Source organism: Bubalus bubalis, chromosome 3 (assembly GCF_019923935.1).
Source record: "Bubalus bubalis isolate 160015118507 breed Murrah chromosome 3, NDDB_SH_1, whole genome shotgun sequence".
Lineage (NCBI taxonomy): Eukaryota > Metazoa > Chordata > Mammalia > Artiodactyla > Bovidae > Bubalus > Bubalus bubalis.
In genome coordinates this window covers 15,237,250-15,264,961 of record NC_059159.1, presented here as the reverse complement: position 1 = coordinate 15,264,961, position 27,712 = coordinate 15,237,250, and the positions used below count along the sequence as shown (strand labels likewise).

General features: G+C 56.4%; 1 protein-coding gene across 4 annotated transcripts; it reads left to right on the top strand.

Moving 5' to 3' along the window:
- The first annotated feature begins 6,233 nt into the window (after positions 1-6,233).
- Positions 6,234-27,492, top strand: LOC102392455 (angiotensin-converting enzyme). Of its 4 annotated transcripts, none has more exons than XM_006044128.4 (25): positions 6,234-7,042; positions 7,692-7,859; positions 8,481-8,574; positions 8,982-9,125; positions 9,523-9,714; positions 10,231-10,328; positions 10,675-10,847; positions 11,212-11,435; positions 11,748-11,892; positions 12,178-12,276; positions 12,525-12,647; positions 13,211-13,422; positions 14,039-14,175; positions 15,003-15,161; positions 15,503-15,590; positions 17,398-17,541; positions 17,695-17,886; positions 20,486-20,583; positions 20,782-20,954; positions 23,047-23,270; positions 23,551-23,695; positions 24,417-24,515; positions 26,306-26,428; positions 26,694-26,881; positions 27,048-27,492. In XM_006044128.4, exons 1-25 carry the CDS (start codon positions 6,794-6,796, stop codon positions 27,275-27,277), a joined length of 3,921 nt encoding a protein of 1,306 aa, XP_006044190.3. In that variant the 5' UTR covers positions 6,234-6,793; the 3' UTR covers positions 27,278-27,492. The 4 variants fall into 4 exon arrangements, with proteins under 4 accessions (XP_006044190.3, XP_044794728.2, XP_044794729.2 ...); XM_044938793.2 differs by lacking the exon at positions 6,234-7,042 and adding an exon at positions 7,182-7,386; XM_044938794.2 differs by lacking the exons at positions 6,234-7,042; positions 7,692-7,859; positions 8,481-8,574; positions 10,675-10,847 and having other exon boundaries at positions 8,987-9,125.
- Positions 27,493-27,712: the final 220 nt, after the last annotated feature.

The window sequence follows — 27,712 nt, the reverse complement described above, 5'->3', positions numbered from 1 at the left end:
GATAAAGTTACAAAAATAAATGAACTGTAATGCTGCAGTAACAACAACAATAAACTCTCAGAAGAATAATTAAGAGAGAAAAAACAAACCTTGCTGCTGCTGCTGCTGCTGCTAAGTCACTTCAGTCGTGTCCGACTCTGTGCGACCCCATAGACAGCAGCCCACCAGGCTCCCCTGTCCCTGGGATTCTCAAGGCAAGAACACTGGAGTGGGTTGCCATTTCCTTCTCCAATGCATGAAAGGGAAAAGTGAAAGTGAAGTCACTCAGTCGTGTCCAACTCTTAGCGACCGCATGGACTGCAGCCTACCAGGCTCCTCCATCCATGGGATTTTCCAGGCAAAAGTACTGGAGTGGGGTGCCACTGCCTTCTCCAAACAAACCTTAGAAGACTCTAATATGATGCCTTTCATTTAAAAATATATATTTATGTATTTATTTGGCTGTAATGGGTCTTAGTTGTGACACGTGGGATCTTTGACTTTCCTTGCAGCATGCAAACTCGTCTGTGGCATGTGGGGCCTAGATCCCCGACCAGCGATCGAACCTGGGCTCCCTGCATTGGGAGCATGGAGTCTTAGCCACAGGGAAGTTCTCTATGATGCCTTGTTAAAAAACAACTTCATCAAAGTGTAATTTACACTTCCCTGTTGTTGCATAATTCACCCATTTTAAGTGCACAATCCAGTGATTAATAGATTATTTGGAGAATTGTGCAACTACCACACTATCTAATTTCAGTGCATTTCCATCACCTTCAAAATAACCCTCGTGCCCATTTTCAGTCACTCGTCATTCCTACCCCCAGCCAACCCCTGATCTATATTCTGTCTCTGTAGATTTGACTTTGCTGGGCATTACATATAGATGGAATCATACCATATGGAGCCTCTTGTGTCTGGGTTCTCTCACTTAGCATTATGCTTTTGGAGTTCATCATGTTGTAGCATGTATCAGAACTTCATTCCCTTTTATTACCAACTAATATTCTACTGTGTGGATCTACCACGTTCTGTTTACCCATCCGCCAGCTGATAGACATTTGGGTTGCTTCCACCATCTGACTCCTTTGAGCAACGCTGCCCTGCATGCAAGTCTTTGCACAGACATGTGTTTTCGTTTCTCTTAGGTACATACCTAGGTGACACTGTACTTGTAAGTCTCTAAAATAAGCAAATTAAAAAATGTGATGTTTAGAGATACATATAAAATACTGAAACTCTCCTTCACAAGAGAGAGAATGAAAAAAACAGCATTCAGGGGCATGTGGGTGTGGGGCTGGGAGATGAGAGGAGGAGGACGGGACTCAGCTAGACAAGAGTCATGGTGGGTAGAGGACTTACGGGTCTGCATTTTATTCTGCTTCATAACTTACATATACATTAGATATCATATATACATACTGTCTATATTCTACATGACATATACATTGCATAATAAGAAGACACTTGAAAAAATGAAAGCCTGTCTCCAATACTCAACAATCCCACTAGGTTCTCATCTCAGGATAACCAGGCCCCCTTTCTGGCCACCTGTCCACACTGAGCCTGTTCTCGGCTCCCTCTGCTCCAGCCACACTAGCCCCTTAGCTGTTCCTCAAGTCAGGGAACAACCCTTAGAGAGAGAATGGGTAAAAACGTTTGTAGCTGTTTTACACAAGAGAAACAGGCTCAAAGAGGTATTTTGCTCAGGTCACAAGGCTTTTAAGTGTGGCCTGGATTTTTCTGGCCCCTGATCCAGTGCTGTTTCTCCTACAGTTGGCTTTTAGCATCCATGTGAGTTAAGGCTAAATAAATACCGAGAGGTGAGGTTGGCATCAGTTGAGGAGCCAGAGCTCTTCATGTTAGCATGCATGTGTGGTTAAGTTGCTTCAGTCATGTCCAACTCTTCGCAACCCTATGGACTGTAGCCCGCCAGTCTCCTCTGTCCATGGGGTTTTCTGAGCAAGAATACTGGAGTGGGGTGCCATGCTCTCCTCCAGGGGAATCAGAGGAGGGAATCAAACCCTCCCCTCCTGTGTCTCCTGCATTGGCAGGCGGGTTATTTACCACTGGCGCCACCCGGGAAGCCTCTTCTTGTTAGAGGTAGGACTTATCTGGTCTGAGAGATAGATGAGAGGGTTTTGGTTAAGCAAACAGGAGCAGGTGGGTATCCAGTGAGAGCACCCCGGCTCCCCTGAAAGCCAGTCAATAATCACAAGATTTCTTGATGAACGTAGAATGATGGAAGTTATATTTGGGCATTTAAAAAAAAACTATTTACTTAAAAAAATTTTTTTTCAGCCATGCCCCACAATTCGTGGGATCTTAGTTTCCAAACCAAGGATCGAAACTTAGCCTCTGGCAGTGGAAGTGCTAAGTCCTAACCACTGGACTGCTAGGGAATATTTTTTTTAATAACAGGTTTATTGAGATATAATTTATGTGTTATAAAATCCCCCCTTTTTGGAGAAGGCAATGGCACCCCACTCCAGTACTCTTGTCTGGAAAATCCCGTGGATGGAGGAGCCTGGTAGGCTGCAGTCCATGAGGTCGCTAGAGTCAGACATGACTGAGCAACTTCACTTTCACTTTTCACTTTCATGCATTGGAGAAGGAAATGGCAAGCCACTCCACTGTTCTTGCCTGGAGAATCCCAGGGACAGGGGAGCCTGGTGGGCTGCCGTCTATGGGGTCACACAGAGTTGGACACGACTGAAGTGACTTAGCAGCAGCAGTTACCCTCTCCACTGGGTCTGTGGTGATGCCCTCTGCTTCCCCCACCCCTTCAAGAGCAGGCTGGGTGGGAGTAGATCCAAGGAGAGTTCCTCCTCCCGGAAAAGGCTCACTGTGAGTGTGTGTATGTCTGTCAGGGTGTGTGTGTGTGTGTGTGTGTGTGCGTGCATTGTGGGGGGAGAAGACAGCTGTTAGAGCCAACTGTGGGCAAGGCCAACCAGTCTCACCCTGGAGTGATTTCTCCTCTGGAGTCCACCACTAACCCCTGTGTTCAGTACAATACCCTCCAGCATATTTGGCTGTTAAATTAAAATTGAATAAAACTTAAAAAAAAAAATAAAATAAAATCCCCCCTTTTAAATTGTATGATTTGGTGGGTTTTAGTATTCAGAATTGTGCAGTTGTCATTACTAATTTTAAAACATTTTCGTCATCTCATCAGGAAAGTCCACGCCATTGCAGTCACTCTCATTCCCTCTCCCCCAGCCACTGGCAATCACTCATCTACTTCCTGTCTCCCTGGATTTGCCTATTCCAGACATTTCACGTAAATGGATTTATACAACATGTAGCCTTTCCCTTGGCACCGTGTTTCAAGGCTCATCCATGTTGCAGCAAATAGTCCTTCATTTCTTTTTATGGCTGAATAATATTCCACGAATATACCACATTCAGAACATCTATTTCATCAGGAGATGGACATCTTAGGTTGTTTCTCATTTGGGGCTATTATGCCTAGAAATGGAATTGCAGGGTCATACGACATCTCTAACATTTTTAGGAGCTGCCAAACTTTTTTTCCAAAGTGGCTGAACCATTTTACAATCTCACCAATGATTCAAGGGCGCCAGTTTTTCCATAGCCTCAACAACATTTGTTATAGTCCATCTTTTTGGTTTTAGGCCTCTTGGTGGGTGTGCTTCCCAGATGGCTCAATACTAAAGAATTCACCTGCCGATGCAAGAGACATGGGTTTGATCCCTGGGTTGGGAAGATCCCCTGGAGAAGAACTCACTCCAGTATTCTTGCCTGGGAAATCCTGTGGACAGAGGAGCCCGCCCAGTGGGCTACGGCCCATGGGGTCCCACGGAGTCGGACAAGACTTAGTGCCTAAGGCTGCACACGGACATGGCGGATATGAAGTGGTGTCTCATTGTGATTCGATCTGCATTTCCATGATGACTGATGGAGTTGTGTGTCTTTTTATGTACTTATTGATCAGGTGTGTTTCTCTCGAGAAGGTCTATTCAAATCCTCTGCCCAGTTTTAGTTAGTATGTCTTTTTATTGTTGAGTTGTAAGAGCTCTTCATACTTTCTGAACACAAGTCCTTTGTCATATTCATGGTTTGCAAATATTTTCTCTTATTCTGTGGGTTGTCTTTTTTTTTTTCTTTTTCGGTCCACACAGTGTGTCTTCCCTTCACCAGGGATCGAAGCCCAGAGTCCTAACCACTGGATTGCCAGGGAATTCCCTCGTGAGTTGTCTTTTCATTTTCTTGATGGTCCTTTGAAGCATGAAAGGTTTTAATTTTGATGAAGACTATTTTGTCTAATTTTTCTTTCATCACTTATGCTTTTGGTGCCATATCTAAGAAGCCATTGCCTACTCCCAAGATCACAAAGATTTATACTTGTTTCTTCTAGCATTTTAATGGTTTTAGCTCTTACAGTAAGTCTGTGATTAATTTTGGGTCAATTTCTGTAAATAGCGTGAGGTAGTGGGTCTAACCTCACTCTTTTGAGTGTAGAAATTCAGTTGTCCCAGCTCCATTTGTTAAAAAAAGACTTTCTTCCCTTTCCCCCTACCCCAAGAGTGCCATTTAAATTGTCCTCATATCCTTGTCAAAAATTGATTGAACATAAATGCAAAGGTTTATTTCTGGACTCTCAATTTTATTTTGTTTTTGGGTGTATTTTCTAAGGGATTTAAAAAAATACTAATTTTATTTAGTTAGTTAGTTTTGGCTGCACCAAGTCTTCATTGCTATGCAAAGACTTTCTCTAGTTGTGGCAAGCAGGGCTACTCTCCAGCCACGGTGCACAGGCTTCCCATTGCGGTGGCTTCTCTTGTTGCAGAGCATGGTCACTCACGCATGGGCTCAGCAGTTGTGGTGCATGGGCTTAGCTGCTCTGTGGCAGATGGGATCTTCCCAGACTAGGGATCGAACTTGTATCCCCTGCATTGACAGGCGGACTCTTAACCACTGGACCACCAGTGAAGTCCCTAAGGGATATTTTTCTAACTGTGATGATTAGTGACCTGTCCTTCCCCAGAAGACTGATGCAGAGATGGGGAGCTCTCCAAAGCAGACTGCATTTCCTGGGTGGGTCAGGCCCTCGTGGCATCGTAATCACGTCCTCCCCCAGGATTCGGAACCCTCTCCATCGTTCTGCTGGCAGCTAGGCGACAGCTGACTGAGCTAAGGGCCTTATCTCTTTAATACCTCTTAAGGTTATTATAAATACCAAATAAGATAACTTGTACAAAAGAATTTAGAAAGGTCTAAAAAGGTACCCAAATGTAAGTTGTATGTACTTTTAGATCATCTTCCAACCCCTTCAGCCTTTGTTTTTATGGTTTTTCAACGAGGCCAAGGCTGTTCCATGCTGAACTCAGTCCCTCTCCCAGATGTTCTATAGACATGGTCACCAGGCCATGTGTCTGACCTGAAGTTGGAACACTTGCCCCCCAGCCTCCCAGATCCAGTGCTCAAGAGCTCCTCAGAGATGAGGCCCGGCTCAAACCTGGCTCCCTCCTGCTTTCCACGCTTTCTTTCCTGATAGAGGAGAAGGACTCCCTGGTTTCAAGCTAAGCCTCAGACTCTTTATTCTCTCTACCCTTCCTCCCACTCCAAGACCCCTGCTTTGGGGCCTGAAGGGGTGCCACTCTCAAAATCTCCTCCACCCAAGCCTTAGTTGGTGGGGAGACTGTTCCCTCCTGGAAGACAGCAGCTCCCTGTGCACACGACCCACAACCTGAAAGCCTTAGGACCACTGGATTGAGAGCTGGTGGGCTCTGCGGAGGAGAGGCCGGACCCCCTTCCTTGGTGGGACTGCTCTGATCCCAGGTGTCCACTTTGCCAGTCCTGAGGTGTCTACTGGTATAAAGCCCTCCTCTCCCCTTCCTCCCCTCCCCTCCCCTCACACAGGGGGAAAGACTGATGGGGAGTGTGGAAACCTGGGGTGACTGGGAGCAAGCCATTCAACCTGGGTCTTAGCGTCTTCCTCTGTCGTCTCTGTGGTCATCTTTGTAGCTCTCCTAATTGGCAAGTCTGTGTGATTGTTCTTGCCTAAGCAAATGACAGCTTGTGTGAAGGAAGCAGGTGTGCCTGTGGCTCTATGCCTCCCCTTCCAGAACAACCCCCCATTCTTTCCCCCATCTGACCGCCCCCCCCCCAGTCCCCAGGTGGACCGGGGTCCCTGAGCATCCCCCCAGATGCCTGCAGAAGCCTAGGCGCTCCCCAATCCATGCAGGCCACACCCAAGGCCTCGTGAAGAAGCGGGACCGGGTGACGGTCATTAACCCTGTCTCGCGGCACTAGCGACTCTGCGGACAGCTCCCCCACCTTGTCACTCGGAGCCCAGAGAGCCCCGGGCGGTAAGGCCGGAAGACTGAGCGTCAGAGGCCGCTGGGCTCCGGGTCCCTGCACCGAGGCTGAGTGATGGAAGGGGAGGGCACGCCGGCAGACTGGGGTATTCCAGCAAACTGCTGGGTCTCTCAGCTTCATAGGTGTGGGGTGTATGTGTGTGTGTTGGAGGAGGGGGTTTCTCCTTTCTAGCCTCCCCTGCGAGAGCCTGACCTAAGGCCAGTCCGCCACTCCCTCCCACCCCCACCCCAGCTGCATCTCGCCGGGGGCCGCCTCGGCTCGGCCTCGGTCCGGCGCCCCTGCCCGGGGCGGGCCAGGAAGCCTCGGTCTCCGCCTCTCTCTCCGTTAGGCCCGCGCGGCGGCCGGGGGACTTTGGAGCAGAGGAGGAAGCGCGGCGGGGCGGGGAGGTGGGGGTGTGTCGGAAGGCGGCCGGGTTTTATAACCCGCAGGGCGGGCGCTGCACTGGAGAAGGGGCTGCGTTGCGCACCGCACCATGGGGGCCGCGTCGGGTCGCCGGTGGCCACCGCTGCTGCTGCCGTTGCTGCTGCTGCTCCTGCCGCCGCCGCCCGTGATCCTGGCGCTGGACCCCGCGTTGCAGCCCGGGAACTTTCCCGCCGACGAGGCCGGGGCGCAGATCTTCGCAGCCAGCTTCAACTCGAGCGCCGAGCAGGTGCTGTTCCAGAGCACGGCCGCCAGCTGGGCGCACGACACCAACATCACCGAGGAGAACGCGCGGCTCCAGGTGGGCGCGCGGGCCCGAGGCGGGGGCGGGGCCCGGGCGGCCAATCACAGCCCGGCGGCTGGGCGCTGGGGGGGCGGAGAGTCCCCGCCCCGCGCGCGCGCCCCCGGCCCCGGAGCCGTGGGGTCCGGGCGGGGCCCGCCTGCCTCCTCTCCAGCCATCACCCCGCCCCTGTTCCCAAAGCGGTCCCCGTAGACAGGCAGTCGGTTCCCTGGCCCGGTGCTGGGCCCATGGTCCTGCCCAATAAGGAACCCAATAAATGAGGCCGGCCACTCTGACCCCGAGTCCTCCCAGGCGGCGGAGCCGGGGGTGCCTCCGGGCTGGATCCGCGGCAGTCTTTGCTTAGGGTGCCCGCTCTGCTCTTGGTTCTCCCCTTCTCTGGCCGCACCACCTTCCCCTCTCTCCCTGTACCTGTCACCTTTCATGGCTGTCTGATCACCCTCTCCTCTCCCTCCCTCTCTTCTGGCGCGTTTCTGCTCCACCGCCTCCCTGAGGCAGACCCCCCCGCCGCCCCAGTTCTTCACCCTCAGGGCCAGTTGAAGGGAGCAGTGCTCCCATCAGCGCAGGTCTCCAGAAGCCCTTGATCTTCCTCCCCTCCCCCAGCGCCATGGCCTCCCCCGTTTACCCTCTCCTGCCCTCCTGGTGCCCACAGGAGGAAGCAGCCTTGCTCAGCCAGGAGTTTTCAGAGGCCTGGGGCCAGAAGGCCAAGGATCTGTTCGACCCGGTCTGGCAGAACTTTACCGACCCCACGCTGCTGCGCATCATCGGGGCGGTGCGCACCCTGGGCCCCGCCAACCTGGACCTAGAGAAGCGGCAGAAGGTGGGCCCGAGGGGGTGGAGGCAGAATTCCCCAGGGTACCCTCCCAGTGCCTACGGTGGTGGTGAGAGGTGGGGGTGTCTGGCCAGGAGGGACCCCAGGATCTCTACTGGCCCTGACTGCAGGGGAAGCCCCTATGAGCAGAGTGGATTCCTGAAGTATTGATTTCCCTGGAGATGGGGTGCAAGAAGTTACTTTATATTAAAGCAAGTGTCAAGGAGTAGAAAGCAAAATTCAAGTAAACAGTGGAAGATGAAACAGGGGTTTTCAAAGTTTCTCCATAGGTGGTTTGTTTTAAGGGCTTCCTCCGAAAGGTGGAGAGGGTATCAAGGTCAGGGAATGAAGAAGATTTGGTCTCAGTCAGGTGGTGGCCGAGCTCAGAATTGAACCCTGCTCCCTAGTTCTCAGGATGCCAGTCTCCCATCTCCACAGGCGAGCTCCAGTGGAAGCGAAACCCGTCCATTCACGTTCAGATATGCTCCGAGTGCCACGAAGCGGCCTTGTCCAAGCCGCATCCCCCCTCGGGGCATCTCCCCTGTTCCTCCCAGCAAAGAGAGGAGTGGGTAGCCAGATTACTTCCGAGGACTGTTCATCACTAACATTTTCTCCACTCTGACTCCCCAGTACAACTCTCTGCTAAGCAACATGAGCAGGATTTACTCCACGGCCAAGGTCTGCTTCCCCAACAAGACTGCCCCCTGCTGGTCCCTGGACCCAGGTAACGGGCCTGAGTCTCCTGTCTGTCTTCCGGGCCTTCCTGACCTTCCCGGCCACCCCTTGGCTCTCTGAGGATGGCACATTTCTGCAGAGGGGGGCGGTAAACCCAAAGGCCTGAACCTCTGATCAGGACCAGAGTGCCTGATGCCCCCACACCCTGCTCCTCCAGGCCGACTGACTTCTGGAATCTCCAGCCTCCAGCCCCGACCCCGCCCTCAAGTGTGCTTTTCCTCCCCCATCACAACTGGCCTTCATCGTGGCCACCTGGTTTTCCCTTAATGGGCCCTCTCATCCCCCCAAGAGCCCTCCACAGGCCTTAGACCCCGCCGTGGCTTTCCTTACAAACCTCCTCTACTGCTGACTTCGAGGCAGCAGTCTCTGAACTGACCCTGCCCACCTGTGTCTCAGAGCTCACCAACGTCCTGGCTTCCTCGCGAAGCTACGCCCTGCTGCTGTATGCCTGGGAGGGCTGGCACAACGCCGCAGGCATCCCACTGAAGCCCCTATACCAGGACTTCACTGCCCTCAGCAACGAGGCCTACAAGCAGGATGGTGAGCACACCCACCAGCCTCTGTGTGGGCACTACCCTCCCGTCTTCTGTCTCCACTGAGCCCCGAAACACACAGAGCGGCCATTATGATGACTCCCTACACTGGTCCAAGGTCTCACAGATGGTGGATGGCCAAACTGGGCTTTAGCCCCGTCAGCCTCATGCTGCCCTCCTGGCACTCCTCCCAGCTGTAGGGCTCATATGTGTCAGGACCTGTTTAGCTGGAGTTGGAGCAACCATAGTTAGAAAACTGAGAGCGGTAACCCCCAAGCTCTCCCTTGCAGTGAGCAGGCAGATACACTGGCCCTGAACCGGGAGAATGGCCAGGTGATAGCTGGAGGGGGTGGGTGCCAGAGCCTGGGGCCTGAACTGCATCCCCAATGCCACCCGCTCCCCAGGCTTCTCAGACACAGGGGCCTACTGGCGCTCCTGGTATGACTCTCCCACCTTCACGGAGGATCTGGAGCGCCTCTACCAGCAGCTGGAGCCCCTCTACCTGAACCTCCATGCCTACGTCCGGCGCGCACTGCACCGCCGATATGGAGACAGATACATCAACCTCAGGGGACCCATCCCCGCTCACCTGCTGGGTAAGAGCCAGGGTCAGGCTCATCACGTTTCACCTTTCAGAGCATCGCATTGCTCACTCGCCCACACGTGAACCTATAAAGTCGATGATCCTTATGATCACTGCTGTTCAGAGGGGGGCTTAGGATGCGTGAGGGACGTGGCACAGGGCAGAGAGCTAGTAAAATGCAGAGCCAGGAGCCACCCTGAAGGTTTTAGCTCCAGTGGAAGAGGAGAAAGAACCCCACTTTATCCCCCAGAAAGCCAGCCCTGTGGGCTGGTGTCAGGGCTAGGGGAGGGCAGGGACCTGGCAGTCAGAAAGGACCCCAGCCGCATCACCTGGGCACCTTGGCCTTTGCCAGCCCCAGGGAACGCAGAGCACTCGGGAGTGGGTGGGACTGCTGTGTGAGCCCAGCAAGCGGACTGTGGCCCTGCCGCGCCCCAGGTCCAGACACCAGGGTGCTGTTCGGTGACACGCCTAGGGAAGCAGGTGCTGGCTGGGCTGGGCATCAAGCTGTCGGTTCCCCTCCCCTGTCTAGGGAACATGTGGGCCCAGAGCTGGGAGAACATCTACGACACGGTGGTGCCCTTCCCCGACAAGCCCAATCTTGATGTTACCAATGTTATGGTGCAGAAGGTGAGCTCGGAGTCAGGCCCTGGCAGGGGCCATGCGAGGGAGTCGGGCACGAGTTGCTGAGGAGCCGCAGCCTGCAGAGTGTCCCCACCGTGCTCTGGGCACCAGTTCTTCCCTCAGGACCCCGCTGGGAGGGGAGGGTGGCAGCGAGCAGCAGCCTGCTTTTGTGTATCCGCTGTAGCCAGTAGGGGCCCGGCCTCCGGGAAGGGAGGCCACGGAGCAGAGGTGCTCTTCGTGAGCACGGAACTGACCCAAGTGGGGGACCCCAGACGCGCCCCCGGGGCAGCCGGGGTGGGCTCCAGCAGCTGGCCTCTGACCCGAGTGTGCCCCCCCACCCCTCCACCCCCAGGGCTGGAACGCCACACACATGTTCCGGGTGGCGGAGGAGTTCTTCACCTCCCTGGGGCTCTTGCCCATGCCACCCGAGTTCTGGGCAGAATCCATGCTGGAGAAGCCAAGCGACGGGCGGGAGGTGGTGTGCCACGCGTCCGCCTGGGACTTCTACAACAGGAAAGACTTCAGGTCTCGATACTGGAGGCGGCTTGCAAGGCTCCCCAAGGCCGGGCAGCCGGGCCACAGGGAGGCCAGCTCCCAGGCCCACGTCTATCCCAGCTCTGAGACCAGCCGGGAGGCTGGGTCTCTTCCAGGGCTGCAGCAGGCTGCTTTCACTAGGCAGCTCTGACAGGCAGCAGCCTTGTACCTTGGAACCGAGGGGAAAGGCTGGGTGTGGCTGGGACAGGGTGGTTTGCCTGTTTCCAACGGTTCCTGGGAGTCCCGGGACAGCGCCCGCCTGGCTTCGTTCCCTCTGGCACCAGCCTCCCTGAGTGTTCTCTGGTCCCCGTCCTGCCCGTCCTTCACCCTCACCCGCACGCTCTCCCTGCCCCAGGATCAAGCAGTGCACGCGGGTCACTATGGACCAGCTGTCCACGGTGCACCACGAGATGGGCCACGTGCAGTACTACCTTCAGTACAAGGACCAGCATGTCTCCCTGCGCCGAGGCGCCAACCCCGGCTTCCACGAGGCCATCGGCGATGTGCTGGCCCTCTCTGTCTCCACTCCCGCACACCTGCACAAGATCGGCCTGCTGGACCAGGTCACCAATGACACAGGTATGCGGGGGTGGAGAGGACCCAGCCCAGCCCACCCAGGCCCCACTGGGCCCCCCAGAAGGACCCCACTGGTCGCTGCTCCCATCTGCCCATCTCGTTTCCGCCTCTCTGCCCCACGTCAGGCAGGTCTGGGGATCCACCCAGGCCTCGAGGCCTGCCCTGCATCCCAGCTCCACTGCCCAAGCATCCTCTTCCAAGCAGGACTCCATGGTCCCTGCCTAGCCTCACCTCCTGCCAGCCTCTCCCCCAGGGCCCCCTATCCCACCTGGACTCCCCTCTCCCTCTGACCTCTCTCTTCTCATCTCCCAACAGAGAGTGACATCAACTACTTGTTAAAGATGGCACTGGAAAAAATTGCCTTCCTGCCCTTTGGCTACTTGGTGGACCAGTGGCGTTGGGGGGTCTTTAGTGGGCGAACCCCCCCTTCCCGCTACAACTATGACTGGTGGTATCTTCGGTGAGCAAAGAGGGATGGAGAGGGGCCTCATCCCAGGGGCCCTCGCCACCTTCTCGGGTACCCTGCCCCCTGCCTCCCTCCTCTCCAGGAACACCTTCCCCCTCCTCCTCACAGCATTCTTCTTTCCTGCCTAAAACTCCATCAGACAGGTGGTCATCCCCAGTTCTCCAGGGTGGGGAGGGTCAGCCGGTGGGAATGCCTGCTTGGCAGCCTTTTCTGCAAAGGGAAAATCAGCCTGTGTACAACCCTCAGGTCCTAAGACAACTTAACCACATCCTTTTCCAGAACCAAGTATCAGGGGATCTGTCCTCCGGTTGTCCGAAATGAAACCCACTTTGACGCTGGAGCCAAGTTTCACGTCCCAAATGTGACCCCGTATATCAGGTATTGCCCCCAGTTCTGGCACACCTTAGTTCCTTCCCCTACGCTGGGTCCCCACATCCCGGGCTTGTCCCCATCCTCCCCTAGACCCCCAGCAACCTGGAATTTGAGTGGGCCTCTCCCCTGAGCCAAGCTCGGTTCTCAGTTCTCCCCCAAGGCAGCCCATGGTCCAGCCTCTGCCCTGTGGAAGCTAGCTGGGCCCCAGGCAGGGGGCCTCTGCCATCCCCCTCACACCCGCCCTGTGCCTGTAGGTACTTCGTGAGCTTTGTCCTGCAGTTCCAGTTCCACGAAGCGCTGTGCAAGGAGGCAGGCCACCAAGGCCCCCTGCACCAGTGTGACATCTACCAGTCCACCCAGGCGGGGGCCAAGCTCCGGTGTGTGGGGGCTGTGGGGGGTGAGGGGAGAGCTCAGTGAACGGTGTATTGGGAGGGGGCACCCACCACGCCAGTGGAGGAAGCACTTCTCCACTCCCCCTCCTTTTCTTTCTCTCATCAACTGCTTGTTGAGTGGGCTTTCTGGCTGGCATGCATGATAAGTCACTTCAGTCGTGTCTGACTCTTTGCCACCCCATGGACTGTAGCCCGCCAGGCTCGTCTGTCCAAGGGATTCTCCAGGCAAGAATACCAGAGTGGGTTGCCATGCCCTCCTCCAGGGGATCTTCCCACCCAGGGATTGAATCTACATCTCTTACATCTCCTGCATTGGCAGACAGGTTCTTTACCACTAGCACCACCTGGGAAGCCCTTCTGGCTGGCGTGGGGCAAGACAAATGTCCCCCTTTCACAGGGCTCCTAGGCCCTGAGACTTAACACTGCCATTCTTAACACTGCCACCCAGTGGGGAGAGAAGTGACCAGAGGCGGAGCAGGTGGGCAGGGCAGCAGCTACAGACCCTGGCCTGAGAGCCCTGTGCCCACAGCACCCGCTCTGCCCAACAGGGCACTGCTGCAGGCAGGCTCCTCACGGCCCTGGCAGGAGGTGCTGAAGGACATGGTCGGCTCAGACAACCTGGACGCTAGGCCGCTGCTCAGCTACTTCCAGCCGGTCACACAGTGGCTCGAGGAGCAGAATCAGCAGAACGGCGAGGTCCTGGGCTGGCCAGAGTATCAGTGGCGCCCACCGATGCCCGACAGTTACCCGGAGGGCATTGGTAAAGCCCGGGGCAGGGTGCCATGGCTTCTCAGCTCTAGGTTCGTGACCCAGGCCCCCAGTTCACAGTTCCCCATCAGCTTGTCCAGCCAGGCCCTGGCATCCCCTGAGTGCTCGGCAGGGCCCTGGGGTGGAGTGGGCACATCTTTCCAGCCTCCTGGGGAGGGCGTGCCCAGCTCTGAGGCCCCCGGCTGGGGGCTGGCTGGCGGGCACACTGCTCTATGAGGTCATACTGCAGGATCCGTTCTTATTGGCCGGGGGCGGGGGCTGCAGGGCTCTGCTCTCCTGCGGCCATGGGCCATGGTTGGGCTGCTCCAGGACTGCCTCGCCTCCTCCTCCTCCTGCTCTGCTGTGGGCACCCCCTGCTGGTCCCCAGTGAGGGGACCACCAGCCAGGGGACCACCAGCCAGGTGACAGTCAACCAGGAAACAACCAGCCAGGCAACAACCAGCAGTGAGACAACCATCCGCCACTCAATCACCCATCCCTCAACAACCAGCAGCCCGAAGAAAACCCAGAGCCCAAGTGGGATTGGCTGGGGGGCGGGGCGGGGAGGCCCAGGCAGCGGCGGGAGGGCGAGGGGAGGCCTGTCTGTGTCCCTCTGCTCTGTCCCGTAGACCTGGTGTCCGACGAGGACGAGGCCCGCAAGTTTGTGGAGGAATATGACCGGAGGTCCCAGGTGGTGTGGAACGAGTATGCCGAGGCCAACTGGAACTACAGCACCAACATCAACACGGACAACAGCAAGTTGCTGGTAGGGGCCCCTCCAGCCCAGCACACGGGCGCTCCTCGTCCCACAGGGTCCGTCCTCTGAAACCCAAGGCGCTACAGGCTGCCCTCCTGTCCCCAACATCACCCCGGGGGGACACGTCCTCAGAGTTTGTGAAAAATCCTTGCAGCGTATTGAAAAGTGTCCAATTTCAGGTCCAGGTGGGCACACACCCAGTGCCTAACACAGGTGGTCTTTCATTAATAATCTGTTGTTGGTAAAGGAATAATTTGTGCAGAAGTAAGTGATGCCAAAGTCAGTTTTTAAAAAGACTGAAGGGTCCTGTGTGCCACCATAGTGAGGGCTACACCTGCCCCCCAACCTCGAGCCCCTCCGCATCTGTGTGGCCAAGCGGAGATCATAACCAAGGTGAGCCACAGAGAAATAACATTCGTGAAGACCCATATGCACTAGCCACTGTTCCTTGGCACTCGACATCTATTGCCTCGTGTATTCCTCAACGGTCTTGCAAAGCCAGTGACCTTATTCCCATTTTACAGCTGGGACCCTGAGGCTCAGAAGCCACAGAGAGAATGCCAAGCTGCCTCTGTCCCAACAGCATTCAAGATACGGGGTGGGGTTTCCTTCTCTGCCTCTCCCATGCGATGTCTTGCTGGATGAGGGCATGTGTACTGCACACAGGACATCGCAGACAGTCCGGGCTGAGGAAGGTCTTTATAGGCAAAGGCAGCAACTTGAGAAAGCCGCCCCCTGACACCCAGCCTCTTCGGCTCCTGCACGATGCCTCCTCCTAGGAGCCCTTTCGAGAGCTCCTCCTGGGCCTCATGATACGGCTCCCCCTGTGCCTGCAGATGGAGAAGAACTTACAGATGGCAAACCACACAGTCAAGTATGGCACCTGGGCCAGGAAGTTCGACGTGACCAACTTCCAGAATGCCACCATGAAGCGGATGATAAAGAAGATTCAGGATCTAGAGCGGGCAGCACTGCCCACCAAGGAGCTGGAAGAGGTGGGGAACTTGGGGGTAGGGTGGGGCAAAGGGGGTGGAGGATCCCAGGTCAGGAGAGGGTCCTAGCTCGAAGGATGGCATGTAGCCTTCATGCTGCTTCCTCCTCCTCAAGTTGTCAAGTCATGACTTCTGCCACGTCTGTGCACACCTCCACACTCGTCTACGCACACCTCCAGACTCGTCTACGCACACCCCCAGACTCACTGAGAAGGGAGGGCTTTGGGAGACCCCTCCCCAACCCATAGCCCAGCAACCCCCCCCACCTCCCACCCCATGCAGTGGTGCCAGGGCAAAGCAGGGGGCCAGATCTGTAGCTCGCTGCCCCTCTGCTTTCCCTGCAGTATAACCAGATCCTGCTGGACATGGAGACCGTTTACAGCGTGGCCTCTGTGTGCCACGAAAATGGCACCTGCCTGCGGCTCGAGCCTGGTGAGCACACTGGGCAGTGAGTGGGAGGCCCGGGGAGGCTGGGGTGCTGTCCACGAAAGGGAAGTGTTCAGTTCTGACTCAGGAGGTCAGCACACCCAGGGAACTCACTTCCCTCTTTTCCACCTGTGGGGCTTCTCTGCCACTGCTTAGAACCAGCCCGGCTTCATCTCTGAGCTAGTCCCCCAGCTTCTGCTCCCTCTGGTCCCATCCTCCCTGCTCTACCCTGCGCTCTGCCCTTCAGAGCAGGTGTATCTCAAATGTTTCTCTCAGGGGCTTGGACTACCCTCTAGGCACCTACCTCCCCTTGCGCTCCTCCCTGGATACCACCCCACCCCGAAATTGAAGCCTCAGCCTGCAGAAGCCATTCCCACCTCACTCCCTCCAAGGCCGGCAGGAATGGACCAGCTCTGGCGAGTCCTCTTCCTCTTGCAGGAGACTGGCCAGTCCTTCTTAATCTTCCCCCTTCTGAAGGAGCTCAGCCCGACACCCCAATACCTGCACACAGAGACCCCCCCCCCCGCCCCCTCTGACCACGCTCCCCCCACCTTCCCAGGGTCAGGGAGCCAGAGACATAAACATTTTTCCTGAGGAATCTCCACCCAGAAACAGTCTCTTCCTGGCCCTCCGCCCAACTCCCACTTTAGAACAATCACAAATAGAAATGGAAATGGAAAATAAACAAGAGAGAAAAACAGTTGTCCTAGGACAGGGTTTGGCCTGGGGGTTGTGTATGAGGGTAGGCACGCAAGTGGGGCTGGATGTACATGTGCGTGTGTTTGTTTATGGACAAGAGTGTTAGAGGGAATGTGGCCTCCACTCCCATCAGTCAGCCCCTTGATCTGGGGCTGGGCTGTCAAATCGCTGCCGGTAGTAACAATAAGAGCATCCCCAAAAACAGAACACTTACATCAGCAGAGAACAGATGAAAAATTCTCAAAATGTGTTTTCCTCCAAACAAGTTACCTTGAATGTGCTTCCTCTGTGTAAAGGGGATGCACATAGCATATCTCAGCTCAGAGCGCGGTCAGCAAGGGGTGGATCCCCACAGGCCTCCGTCTCAGGCCGGGTCGGGCAAGAAGCAGGGCCACCTTCACACCTGACCCCCATGCTCACGGCCTCCTCACCCGAGCTCTGCGAAGGCCGTGTCAGCTCCATGTAACCCATAGCCCAGGAGGCCACTCATACAGGCATGGCTCTTGACAGGACATGGATCCAAGGTGGTGCTTGAGTGGATCTCTGTACTTGGCCTGCACAGTGGTTATTCAGGCAGTTCAGTTACAATGTATGAAAGGCACCCTGGGCCCCATGGGGATGCAGAGATGAAGGAGCCCAGTCCCTGCTCAGGGTCCTCCTGCCCCCAGGCCAGCATTATCCCCATCTCACAGACGGAGAGAGGTCAGGAGGAAACCAACCAAGAACCCCCATCTTTTGACCTCCAGGCTATTTCTCCCAGGGAGGGGTTGCCAGGGGACAAACGGCGAGCAGCAGCTCTGGGGCCTGGGTCCTGGGTTTGTGCCCCGGCTTGGCCGCTTCCTGGCTAGGAGACGCAGCCATGCCACCAGCAGCTTGTGTGGCAGGAGGCTCAAGGGCACCCCTCACGGGGCTGTTGCAGCCCTGTAGTTGCCTGAGGTTGTGTCTGTGCAGCGCCAAGCTTGGGCCTGGCACCTGTAAGCCCATAGAAAGGGCACCAGCCTGTCTCCAGTTTCCCCCGACCTGTGCTGCCCCTTCCTGTTTTCTCCCAGCTCTGGAGGAGGTGGGAGGTGAGCCACGAGTTGGGGGCTCAAGCCATCCCACCCCTCCCGCCTAGATCTGACCAATCTGATGGCCACATCCCGGAATTATCAGGACCTGGCCTGGGCATGGAAGAGCTGGCGTGATAAAGTGGGGCGGTCCATCCTCCCCTACTTCCCCAAATACGTGGAGCTCACCAACAAGGCCGCCAGGCTCAATGGTGAGTGCTCCCTGCAGAGTCACTGGTGCCCTCAGAGGGTTCCTCTGAGACCCGAGAGGTGAGGGGGGCAGTCCTTAAAGGAGACAGGGAGTGCTCCAGGGATGGTCAGGTGTCCAGAGAGCCTGGCCACACCCCCAACCCCCACCCCCACAGGCTACCAGGATGGCGGGGACTCCTGGAGGTCCATGTACGAGATGCCCTTCCTAGAGGAGGAACTGGAGCAGCTGTTTCAAGAGCTGCAGCCGCTCTACCTGAACCTGCACGCCTACGTGCGCCGGGCCCTGCACCGCCACTACGGGCCCGACGTCATCAACCTGGAGGGCCCCATCCCAGCCCACCTGCTCGGTGAGCGCCAGCAAGACGAGCTGCAGTCCAGGGGCAGAGGGCAGACTGGGAAGGCTCTGCAGGGGACACTGGAGCCCGGGGCAGGGCAATGTTGCCAGGCCTGGAGTGGGGTGGGGGGCGGGGGTGGGAAGAAAAGCCCCCTACCTGCAGTTGGTGCCGCGTTTGCTATAGATCCACATGGCACCGGTCACCAGGGATGGGGCAGTGCACAGAGTTCACAGGCCTGTGCTGGGGAGACCACCTCCCAGGTCACAGCACCAGGCGCCATGAGGGTAAGGAGGGGGCTGGGAGTGGGAGCTGAGAAGGCCTCCCCAGGAGGGGGCTGTGAACAGACCCTTGAAGGGCGAGAGGTTCTGACAGCTGGAGAAAGTAGTCATGTCGGGAGAGAGCAGGGTAGACTCGATGTTCAGGCAAAGGAGCTGGGAGAGTGTTGCTGTTGCTCACTCAGTTGTGTCGGACTCTTTGAGACCCCGTGGACTGCAGCACACCAGGCTTCCCTGCCCTTTACTATCTCCCAGAGTTTGCTCAAACTCATGTCCATTGAATTGATGATGCCATCCAACCATCCCACCCTCTGTCTTGCCCTTCACCCTCCTTCAATCCTTCCTAGCATCAGGGTCTTTTCCAATGAGTTGGCTCTTCTCATCAGGTTACCAGAGTATTGGAGCTTCAGCTTCAGCATCAGTCCTTCTAATGAATATTCAAGGTTGATTTCTTTTAGGATTGACTGGTTTGGTCTCCTTGCAATCCAAGGGACTCTCAAGACTCTTCTCCAGCACTACAATTTGAAAGTATCACTTCTTCAGCTCTCAGCTACTGTTTATGGTCCAGCTCTCACATCCATACATGACTACTGGAAAAACTGTAGCTTTGACTGTATGGACTTTTATCAGCAAAGTGATATCTCTGCTTTTTAATATGGTTTGTCCTTTTTAAAACTAGGTTTGTCATAGTTTTTCTTCCAAGGAGCAAGTGGCTTTTAATTTCACGGCTGCAGTCACTGTCTACGGTGATTTTGGAGCCCAAGAAAATGAAGTCTGTCACTGTTTCCATTGTTTATCTATTTGTCATGAAGTGATGGGACCAGATGCCATGACCTTAGTTTATTGGATATTGAGTTTTAAGCCAGTTTTTTCACTCTCCTCTTTCACTGTCATCAAGAGGCTCTTTAGTTCCTTTTCACTTTCTGCCATAAGGGTGGTGTCATCTGCATGTCTGATGTTATTGATATTTCTCCTGGCAGTCTTGATTCCGGCTTGTGCTTCATCCAGCCTGGCATTTTGCATGATGTACTCTGGATAGAGGTTAAATGATCAGAGTGACAATATACAGCTTTGATGTACTCCTTTCCCAACTTGGAACCAATCTGTTTTTCCATGTCCAATTCTAATCATTGTTTCTTGACCTGCATACAGCTTTCTCAGGAGGCAGGTAAGGTGGTCGGTGTTCCCATCTGTTTAAGAATTTTCTGCAGTTTGTTGTGATACACATAGTCAAAGGCTTTAGAGTAGTCAGTGAAGCAGAAGTAGATGCTTTTCTGGAATTCTCTTGCTTTTTCTATGATCCAATGAATGTCAGCAATTTGATCTCCAGTTCCTCTGCCTTTTCTAAATCCAACTTGTACATCTGGAAGTTCTCCATTCACATACTGTTGAAGTTTAGTTTGAAAGGCTTTGACAGTTACCTTGCTAGCATGTGAAATGTCCCTTCAACTCGGGGACCCTCATTCTCCAGGGGTTGTAAACTCAGATGCCCTGAGTGCATGAAATGGACAGTCAGAGACCACAAGGGGTGGCAGGGACTGGGCAAGCAGAAGCCACGGGGTTCCCATGTCTGTCGGACCATCGGGCCCTGTTCCTGGGGGGGCTCCTCACTGTGGACAGAGAGACCAGATGGGACCACACACCGTTTACAGATCATGAGGGAGACCCTCTTCCAGCTTTGGGTCTAGTTCTTTGCAGCTCAAGAGACCAGCCACCCTTGGTCTCTCTGTGGTGAGAACTCAGAATGCCAGCTCATTGGCCGAGAAACACAGACCCCAAGAAGGAAAGCAGGTGCCCATTGGCCTGGGAGCTGGGCTCAGAGCAGAGCTTGTGCCCCCATCCCATTCTGGCTTCTCACTCACTCCTACCCTCACTGGCTTGCACCCATAGGCTCCACTCGATGTCAGCTCAAGCTTAGTCTCCTTTGGCCCTGAAGGTGGTAGTTGCTCAGTTCTGTCTGACTCTTTTGCGACCCCATGGACTGTAGCCTACCAGGCTGCTCTGTCCATGGGATTTCCTAGGCAAGAATACTGGAGTGGGTTGCCATTCCTTTTTCCAAGGGATCTTTCTGACCCAGGGATTGAACCCAGGTCTCCTGCATTGCAGACAGATTCTTTACCATCTGAGCCACTTGGGAAAGCTTCTTTACTCTTGTCTTGCCCTAAATGCTGAGACATCAACCTCTCCTAAAGGAGGGCAGTTGGGTGGTTCTTTTTTTTTTTTTTTTAATTTTGGTTTTGTGCTGGATCTGGTCCCTCACACTGTGTGACGGTGCTGAGCCTAAAACGCAACATCGTCTCCCCTCTCTCTGCATCTCGTCCTCTGCCTGCCTCCAGGGAACATGTGGGCACAGAGCTGGTCCAACATCTATGACTTGGTGGCACCCTTCCCTTCAGCCCCCAAGATGGATGCCACGGAGGCCATGATAAAGCAGGTCCGCACTGGCCCCTCCTCGCACACCTGCTCCTCTAGGGTGGCCCCAGGGCGTGGGGCGGGGAGCCCTGCCCCAGGGGGAGAGGGCCCCCTAATTCAGGAGCTGCTTCCAGCTTGGCCCTCCCCCCAGGCCCTCCCACAGTGGCACACAGTCTGTCCCCACCGTCCCCAGCTTCAGCAGAGCTCCGTCTGTTTGCAGGGCTGGACACCCCTAAGGATGTTTAAGGAAGCAGACAATTTCTTCACCTCCCTGGGGCTGCTGCCCATGCCCCCTGAGTTCTGGAACAAGTCGATGCTGGAGAAGCCGACCGATGGGCGGGAAGTGGTGTGCCACGCCTCCGCCTGGGACTTCTTCAACGGCAAGGACTTTAGGTGCGTCCGGGCTGCAGGTCCTGAGCCCAGAGGCCAAGGAGACGAGTCCAAGTCCGAGCTGGGGGCGGAGGGTTCAGAGAGGTGGGCCTGGCCTCAGCGTGGCCACCAGCTTGTGGCAGGGGAACCGCATCCACCACACAAGGGTCTCCGTGAGCGCTGACCAGCTGCGTCAGCTCAGGGTTCCTGGTCGCAGTCCTGGGGGTGAGCCTTGTGTGAGCCGCCAGCCAGCCTCCCTCTCGGGCAGGCCCTGCGCACAGCAGGCCCTCTCCCTGATGCCTGTGCCTTGAGACAGGGGAACACACGGGGGTGTGGGGGCTTCACACAGATCTGCTCTCACCTCTGACAGGGCTCAGGAGCTGTCTTCATTGGTGGACAGTGTTTCAGTTACTGCTCTGAATCACGCCAGCCCAAAACCCAGAGCTGTAAAACAACTATTTGACTAGGCTCATGATTTTTTCATTATTATTTTGAATGTATTTATTTATTAATGGCTATGCTGGGTCTTTGTGGCTGTGCGAGGGCGTTCTCTCGTTGAGGCAGGCAGGGGCTCCTCTCCAGTTGCAACATGCGGGCCTTTCACCGTGGTGGCTTCCCTCGTTGCGGCTCACAGGCTCCAGAGTGTGGACTCAGTAGTTGGGGCTCATGGGTTTAGTTGCCCCATGGCATGTGAAATCTTCCCCTACCAGGGGTCAAACCCGTGTCCCCTGCATTTGCAGGCTGGTTCTTAACCACTGGACCACGAGGGAAGTCTGCTAGTGATTGTATGGGCCAGGGATTCAGGCACTGCTCAGTGGAAGTGGCTCATCCTGCCTTGCAGGGTGGAGACCTTTGCTGGGGCAGCTCTGATGACGGCAGAAGGCTGGCATGGCTCAGCGGGGTTTCGGCTGTGCTCCTGGCTGTCAGCTGGCTTCCTTGGTTTTTCTCTGTGTGGCACATGCTGGGGTAGGGACACTCATGTGGGTTCCTGCATTCACATGCTGGGTGCCTGGGCTGGCGTGGCTGGAGCAGCTGGAGTCTGGCCGGACATCTCTCTCTACGAGAGCTTGGATGACCTCATGGGGTGGCAGCCTCAGGTGGTCAGATTTCTTACCCAGTGGCCGGCATCCACAGAGCAAAAGCAGCCAGATCTCTTAAAGACTAAGTTAGTCCAGAACTGGGACAGGTCACTCCTGCCACATTTTATTGGCTAAAGCAAGTCACAAGGTTCAACCAGTCACAACCCAGGTTCAAAAGAAGATTAAGAAGTTACCACCTCTTGGGAGAAGTGGCAGAGATGGTAAAGTATCTCTGATGAGAAGAGTGGACTCAGAGGTCCTGGAACAAAGCAGGCAGGTTCACTGGCTCCCCTGGCCTTGGGCTCTTCCTTCAGAGGCATGGAGACCAGAGCTTCAGGGCTGGGTGCAAACAGACTCTCAAAGCTGAGGGCTCCTTGGGGAACCTCGCTCGTACTGGGAGTCCTAACATAAGGTGGGCAGACCCCAACTTCATTGTCACTGGGGCAGCTCTTTCCACTCGCCATAGAATAACAGAAAAAGGGGTCCACTGAGCTGAAAAGCTCTGGTTAGATCCAACGGTGAATTTCCTCAGCTCATAAAAGGTGGAAGGGGAAGTGGAGCCCCTGCTCGGACAGCTCGGTAGATGTCCCATCAGTCCTGGCCCTGAGAAATCCCGGGGTGATCTGCCTGCTGGCATCAGGCACGTGGGGTGCAGAAGAGCCCAGACACCATGGTTTCCTTCAGGAAGTCTGAGACCAGGGAGAGACAGACCGTGAGAAGAGGAACCACAGGACCCACGTCCTGGAAAGTCACTGAGCGTGACTGAGGGTCCCTGTGCCTCCAGAGCACATACCTCGCACTGTCAGAAAGCCACACACACAGCAGTGCAGGCTCGAGGTGTTCAGGGGAGCTGGAGGCAGGGAGTGGCCTGGAGGAGCATGCTGTAGGAGTTTCCAATTCCCAGATCGCCTCCATTTCTCCTTTTGGTTTTCCTCCCCATGATGCTGTGGCGGTCCTGGGGGCCTGCTCTGCGAGCAGGGTTGGCCGCTGCCTTTGCCCAGGGCTCCTTGCCGTCTCTCTCCCACCCCGTGCTCCAGGATCAAGCAGTGCACCTCGGTGAACATGGAAGACCTGGTGGTGGCCCACCACGAAATGGGCCACATACAGTACTTCATGCAGTACAAGGACTTGCCTGTGACCTTCCGGGAGGGTGCCAACCCCGGCTTTCACGAGGCCATTGGGGATGTGCTGGCCCTCTCAGTGTCCACCCCCATGCACCTGCACAAGATCAACCTGCTGAGCAGCGGGGATGGCGGCTACGGTGAGCGAGGAACCGGGAGATCCAAGCGGGCAGAGGGGCTGAGAAGGGGCAGCGAGCTTGGGAGGCAGAGAGGAGGCTCCGTGGTCACAGGCAGTGCCAGGACAGAACACAGGGAGCCAGGGGACAGCCAGCGGGGAGAGCAGGAGGGAAAACCCGTCCCAAGAGGCGGGTCACCCCGCTCACTCCACCCATTCCACCCACCGCACACCTGCTCAGCCCCCTGCTAGGCTATGGCGGGAGGCACCCCTGGATCTGACGTCGGGCTCCCTTCTCTCGGCAGAGGAGGATATCAACTTTCTGATGAAGATGGCGCTCGAGAAGATCGCCTTCATCCCCTTCAGCTTCCTTGTCGACCAGTGGCGCTGGAGGGTGTTCGACGGAAGTGTCACCAGAGAGAACTACAACCAGGAGTGGTGGAGCCTCAGGTTCTAGAGCCCTGCTGCGGGGTGTGGGCCGGGGGTCTCCACAGGGTACATGCCGGCACCTGCGTCTGTGTGTACCTGGTGTGTCTGCATGTGTGGTGTCTAGGGGTGTGTGTGTGTGTGTGTGTGTATGTGCGTGCCTGTGTTTGTATGTACCTGGCATGTCTGTGTACCTGGTGTGTCTGTGTGGCATGTAAGTGTGTGTGTGTGTGCCTGCATCTGTGTGTACCTGGTCTGTCTGTGTGCATGGTGTCTAGGTGTGTGTGTGTGCTTGCGTCTGTGTGTACCTGGTGTGTCTGCCTGTATAGTGTCTAGGTGTGTGTGTGTGTGTGTGAGCGATGGGGTACCTGCGGGCAGTGACACACAAAGGCACAGCTTGCAGGAGTAGTCAGCACCCTATGCAGGCCCAGGGCAGGCACCATATTGTGAATCAAGAACACCAAATGCCAGCTTGATTCTCCCCCAAAAGTGAAAGTGTTAGTCACTCAATCATGTCTGACTCTCTGTGACCTCATGAACTGTAGCCCGCCAGGCTCCCCTGTCCATGGGATTTTCCAGCCAAAAATACTGGAGTGGGTTGCCATTCCTTTCTCCTGGATATCTTCCCAACCCAGGGGTCAAACCCAGGCCGCCTGCATTTTTGATGGATTCTTTACCGTTTGAGCCACCAGGAAGTGCTGATTGTCCCCAAACCCTCCCTCTAATGTGTCTTCCTCCTCCACAGGCTGAAGTACCAGGGTGTCTGTCCCCCACTGGCCAGATCTCAAGACGACTTTGACCCAGGGGCCAAGTTCCACATTCCTGCAAGTGTGCCTTACGTCAGGTAACAGGAAAGGGAGGAGGGCATCTGGAGGGGCAGCGCCTCCGCGTGGTGTTCAGACACCTTTGCTACCCCTTCCAAGAGCTACCTGCTCCAGGAGCTGCCGTCGGGGCAACCTGGGGACCCGTGTGTGGTGCACTGCGTCTGGGCCTCTCACCTGTAACCAAGACTGACACTGTTTCACTCTTGTGATACCATGAGAGCCCCCACCCTCCAGACAGTTGAAAATAGAAAGTTCACTATGACCGGCTAATGGTTACAAGACCTTGGTTAGTTAACATGAACCATGACCCATGGCCAGACCATGCCCTGAGCACTATGTTCTCATTTTTACAGCATTCTGTTCCCTTGTATGTATTGAACATATTTCCCGTGACAATTTGAGTTGTAGGCTCAAATTGAGCCTCAACCCACTGGAGCTAGGATTAGAGGCCCAGCTGGATGGAAGCCTGTATTGTTAGGGGCACAGGGTCACAGCCTTGGGATTAGACAGTACAGGTTCAAATCTCATCTCCATGACTGTTCCCTTAAGTAAATCCCTCCATCTCTGCGAGCACCAGCTTCCTCACCTGTGGAATCCCATTTCATAGGATCGTTGCAAGAGTTCACATCTTAGCACACAGTTGTAATACAGAACACGCTTGGGGACTGGTGGCCATAACCCACCATCATTAAATCACTGTCTTAAATGGAATGCGGAAACACAGCAGCGCCATCAGTCATGCACCCCCCACGTGCATGCGCCCAGTCAGCCCCTCTCCCTCTGCGTGCTATAGGGGAGCACAGGCTGGGGGCTGGGAAGTGTGATTAGAGGAGCTGGAGCCCTCCCTCGAGGCAGGGATCTGGGGCAGAGGGCCCCTGTGCTCCCCAGAAGGCCAGTGAAGGAGGCTCATGTCCATCATGCCCAGCCTTCCACCCCAGCACCTGGTGCAATGTCAGCACAGTCAGGACCTAATAAAGAAGCATGAGGTGGGTAAGCTCTGTGCCCGAGTCCAGGAAGGAAGAGAAAGCCTGCTCAGAGGCTCCAGGGAGCAGTGGGGGAGCAGGGAGCCAAGAGAGTCAAGGGCACCTCGACGCAGGCCTGACCAGCCAGTGTGCCAGGGTGACCTACAGAGAGACCCTCCGCCCGCCTTCCCAACGGGCTTCTGAGCTCCTGAGCTGGCACTCACTTTCACACAGAAGCCGGCCCACGTGACGGCTAGCTTCCCGGCTTAGCACAGATAATTCTCCAGGAGGGAGCGGGCAAAGGGACCGCCCTCCAGATTCTGACCAGCAGCCTTGGCAAAGCACATACAGGAAAGGCCAGGAAAGACAGTGCACATGACTTGTGCCCAGCCTTCCCATCTGCGCTGCTGGTTCAGGCCATTCCAAACCTCCCCACATTCAGAGAGGCTGCCCCTCCTTGACCAGCAGACTCCTGCAGGGAATTCCCACTGCTTTGGGATAAAGGAGGTCATTTGGGCTGGCTTCCCTGCCCGATCAGAAGCATGACCCTGGAGGCAACACCTCAGGGACAGAGATGTCGTTTCTGTGTCCAGAGCAGCCCGCCACATCTCTGATGGGCTCTGCCCCACTCGGCCTCGCCCATGAGCATCCCTAGCTCTGAGAGTCTCTCCCAAGATGCTCCATGCGGAGGCAGCTCTGTGGTGAGAGGCGGGGAAGGAGGCCCGGATGACTCTGCAGGCCAGGACGGGCTCACCCTGACGCCATGGCAGGCAGCAGGAGGCAGGGTGGCTGGGGTTCGAAGGCGCTGCCCCCAGCGCCCACCCCAGGCCTCGCCTGCCCCCCTGCAGGTACTTCATCAGCTTTGTCATCCAGTTCCAGTTCCACCAGGCGCTGTGTCAGGCGGCAGGCCACCAGGGCCCGCTGCACAAGTGTGACATCTACCAGTCCAAGGAGGCCGGGAAGCTCCTGGCGTGAGTCTCCTCTGGCCTTGCTCTGACCCCTGTCCTCCCCACGATGACCTACTTCCCAGTGGAGCTCTTCCCAGAACATCTACCATGGCCTTGGCCAGGGTCACCCTTTCCCCAAAGCCCCAGACCTGCCCAGGCCCTCAGTCCCAGGGGGGAGCGGAGGCTGGGAGGTGGGGTAGAGAGAGCTGGTGTGAGACTGGGACGGGGTGGGACAGGGAGCCTCCCAGCCTGTCCCTCTGACTCGGTTCCCCGCCTGGGGCTCCCCCAGGGATGCCATGAAGCTGGGCTTCAGTCAGCCGTGGCCCGAAGCCATGCGGCTGATCACGGGCCAGTCCAACATGTCGGCTGCCGCCATGATGACCTACTTCAAGCCGCTGCTGGACTGGCTCGTGACGGAGAACGGGCGGCACGGGGAGAAGCTGGGCTGGCCTCAGTACAACTGGACGCCAAACTCGGGTACCGCCACCCACCCCCCTGGGCCCCGGGGCAGCCCCAGGGCTCGCTCAGGGCTGGGGCCCTCCCAAGTTAAGGCAGGTTGGAGTCCCGCCTCCGCGCTCAGGGTTGGGGAGCCAGCGGTGTGCCCGGCCCGGCCCAGCGCCCGCTCTCCTTCCTCCCCGCCCAGCTCGCCTGGAAGGCCCCTTCGTGGGCTCCGGCCGCGTCAACTTCCTGGGCCTGAACCTGGAGGAGCAGCAGGCCCGCGTGGGCCAGTGGGTGCTGCTCTTCCTGGGCGTCGCCCTGCTGGTGGCCACGCTGGGCCTCACCCAGCGTCTCTTCAGCATCCGCCACCACAGCCTCCGCCGGCCCCACCGCGGGCCCCAGTTTGGCTCAGAGGTGGAGCTGAGACACTCCTGAGAGGAGACCGGGAGGGGCCCTGCGCTGCTCCTGACGCTCACCCCAGTCCCCTGCCCTCCTCCTGCCCCCTCCTCCTCCTGCCCCCGCCCCCCGCCAGTCCTCCAGACCTCGGGCCACCGTGGCCTCTGCCCCCCAGTCCCCAGAGACCCAGAGTCCCCCTCACATGGCACCCTCTGCCCGTCTCCCTGTGGATACAATTAAAGGTCCTGCCTTCCCATCTGCGTCTGTGTCCCTCACGGGGAAGCTCTCTCGCTTCCTGCCAATCAAGGGCGTCACTTCTCGGGGGTCTTCATTTCTTTCCAAGAAGAGGCTAGAAAACGCCCCCAAGCTCTGGCCCCAGCACCACCCAGCGCCCAGGCCAGTCCCCTCTCCAGCCCGGGCAGCTGGCCCCTGGCCTGCTGTGGCAGGCAGGCCTGGCCAGGCCTGGGCACTGGC